This window comes from Fulmarus glacialis, unplaced genomic scaffold, assembly GCF_000690835.1.
Source record: "Fulmarus glacialis isolate BGI_N327 unplaced genomic scaffold, ASM69083v1 scaffold19333, whole genome shotgun sequence".
Lineage (NCBI taxonomy): Eukaryota > Metazoa > Chordata > Aves > Procellariiformes > Procellariidae > Fulmarus > Fulmarus glacialis.
In genome coordinates, this window is record NW_009205076.1 from 4,906 (window position 1) to 5,832 (window position 927).

Sequence of the window (927 nt, forward strand, 5' to 3'; positions counted from 1 at the left end):
CTAGAGCTGGCGAGGGTCCATGCTGGGCTCTGCAGGCCTTGAGCTGGGGTAGGCGGGGGCGGTAGGTGCTGGGCGGTATTTCTCAATCACCTCCCGCAGCCCCTTGGAGAAGTGGAGATCAGCTCCCACTGTGATGAATCCCTGCAAAGGGGAAGAGGATTAGTGCAAGGCTGGGTGTGACTGCACCCTGCCCCAGCAGGACATGGTCCCTGTGCCCACTGGGGGGGCCCGGGCTGTCCCTATCCTGCTGCATACCGCATGGTTGGTGACCACCTCCTTGGTGAAGTCCATGCCTTCTGGCAGTGGGATCTGCACCCCCTTTTTAGTCCTCTCTGCAGGGAGGGAGAGATGCAGTGAAGTTGAGTCCCACTGTGCCCCTGCCCCAAGCCCGGCTGTGTGCAGGCAGTGGTGGTGCCTACCGTTAATGATGGGCATGATTGTCAGCTGCAGCAGGGTCTTCAGTGGGGCCTGCAGTGAGAACAGCTGGGGAGAGAGAAGTGCGGGTGAGCACACCAGCAGAAGCAGCAGACCTGCCAGCCTGGGCAGGGCATGCCTGCACTTAGCACTGGGTGGGCTAGAAGGGGTGTCCTGCGATGTGCAGCCCCTCCCCGAGCCTGCTGCGTGCTGTGGCTGGGGGATGGCAAGGGAGGCTGGACCCCCCGGGCTGGCATGGGTCTGCTCACCGCTAGCGACTCCAGTGCAGACTGCTTGGAGTAGATGCGAAACCTGCAGAGGAGAAAGCAGCCGTGAGTGGGGCACAGAGGGGACCTTTCCCACGGCCTCCGCAGGACCGCAGCACAGGCCCTACCGTCGCAGGTCCAGCTGCACGCGCAGCGCCTTCCCTTGCAGAAACACCTTGGCGCTCAGCTTTGTTTCCTAGGGAGAGAGAAGGCTGAATCACAGCCCTGCTGTGCCCATTGCAGGCAA

The 927-nt window shown here is 62.6% G+C and overlaps 1 protein-coding gene across 1 annotated transcript in view; it reads right to left on the minus strand.

The window, feature by feature from the left end:
• The window catches only part of PLTP (phospholipid transfer protein), a 3,510-nt gene continuing 2,583 nt past the window's right edge, over positions 1-927 (minus strand). Inside the window, exons 11-15 of the mRNA XM_009575261.1 lie at positions 809-876; positions 684-726; positions 420-483; positions 256-332; positions 1-141 (exon numbers count right to left, since the gene is read on the minus strand). Of these exons, the coding sequence (XP_009573556.1) occupies positions 1-141; positions 256-332; positions 420-483; positions 684-726; positions 809-876 (393 nt within the window). The remainder of the gene's footprint in view (positions 142-255; positions 333-419; positions 484-683; positions 727-808; positions 877-927) is intronic.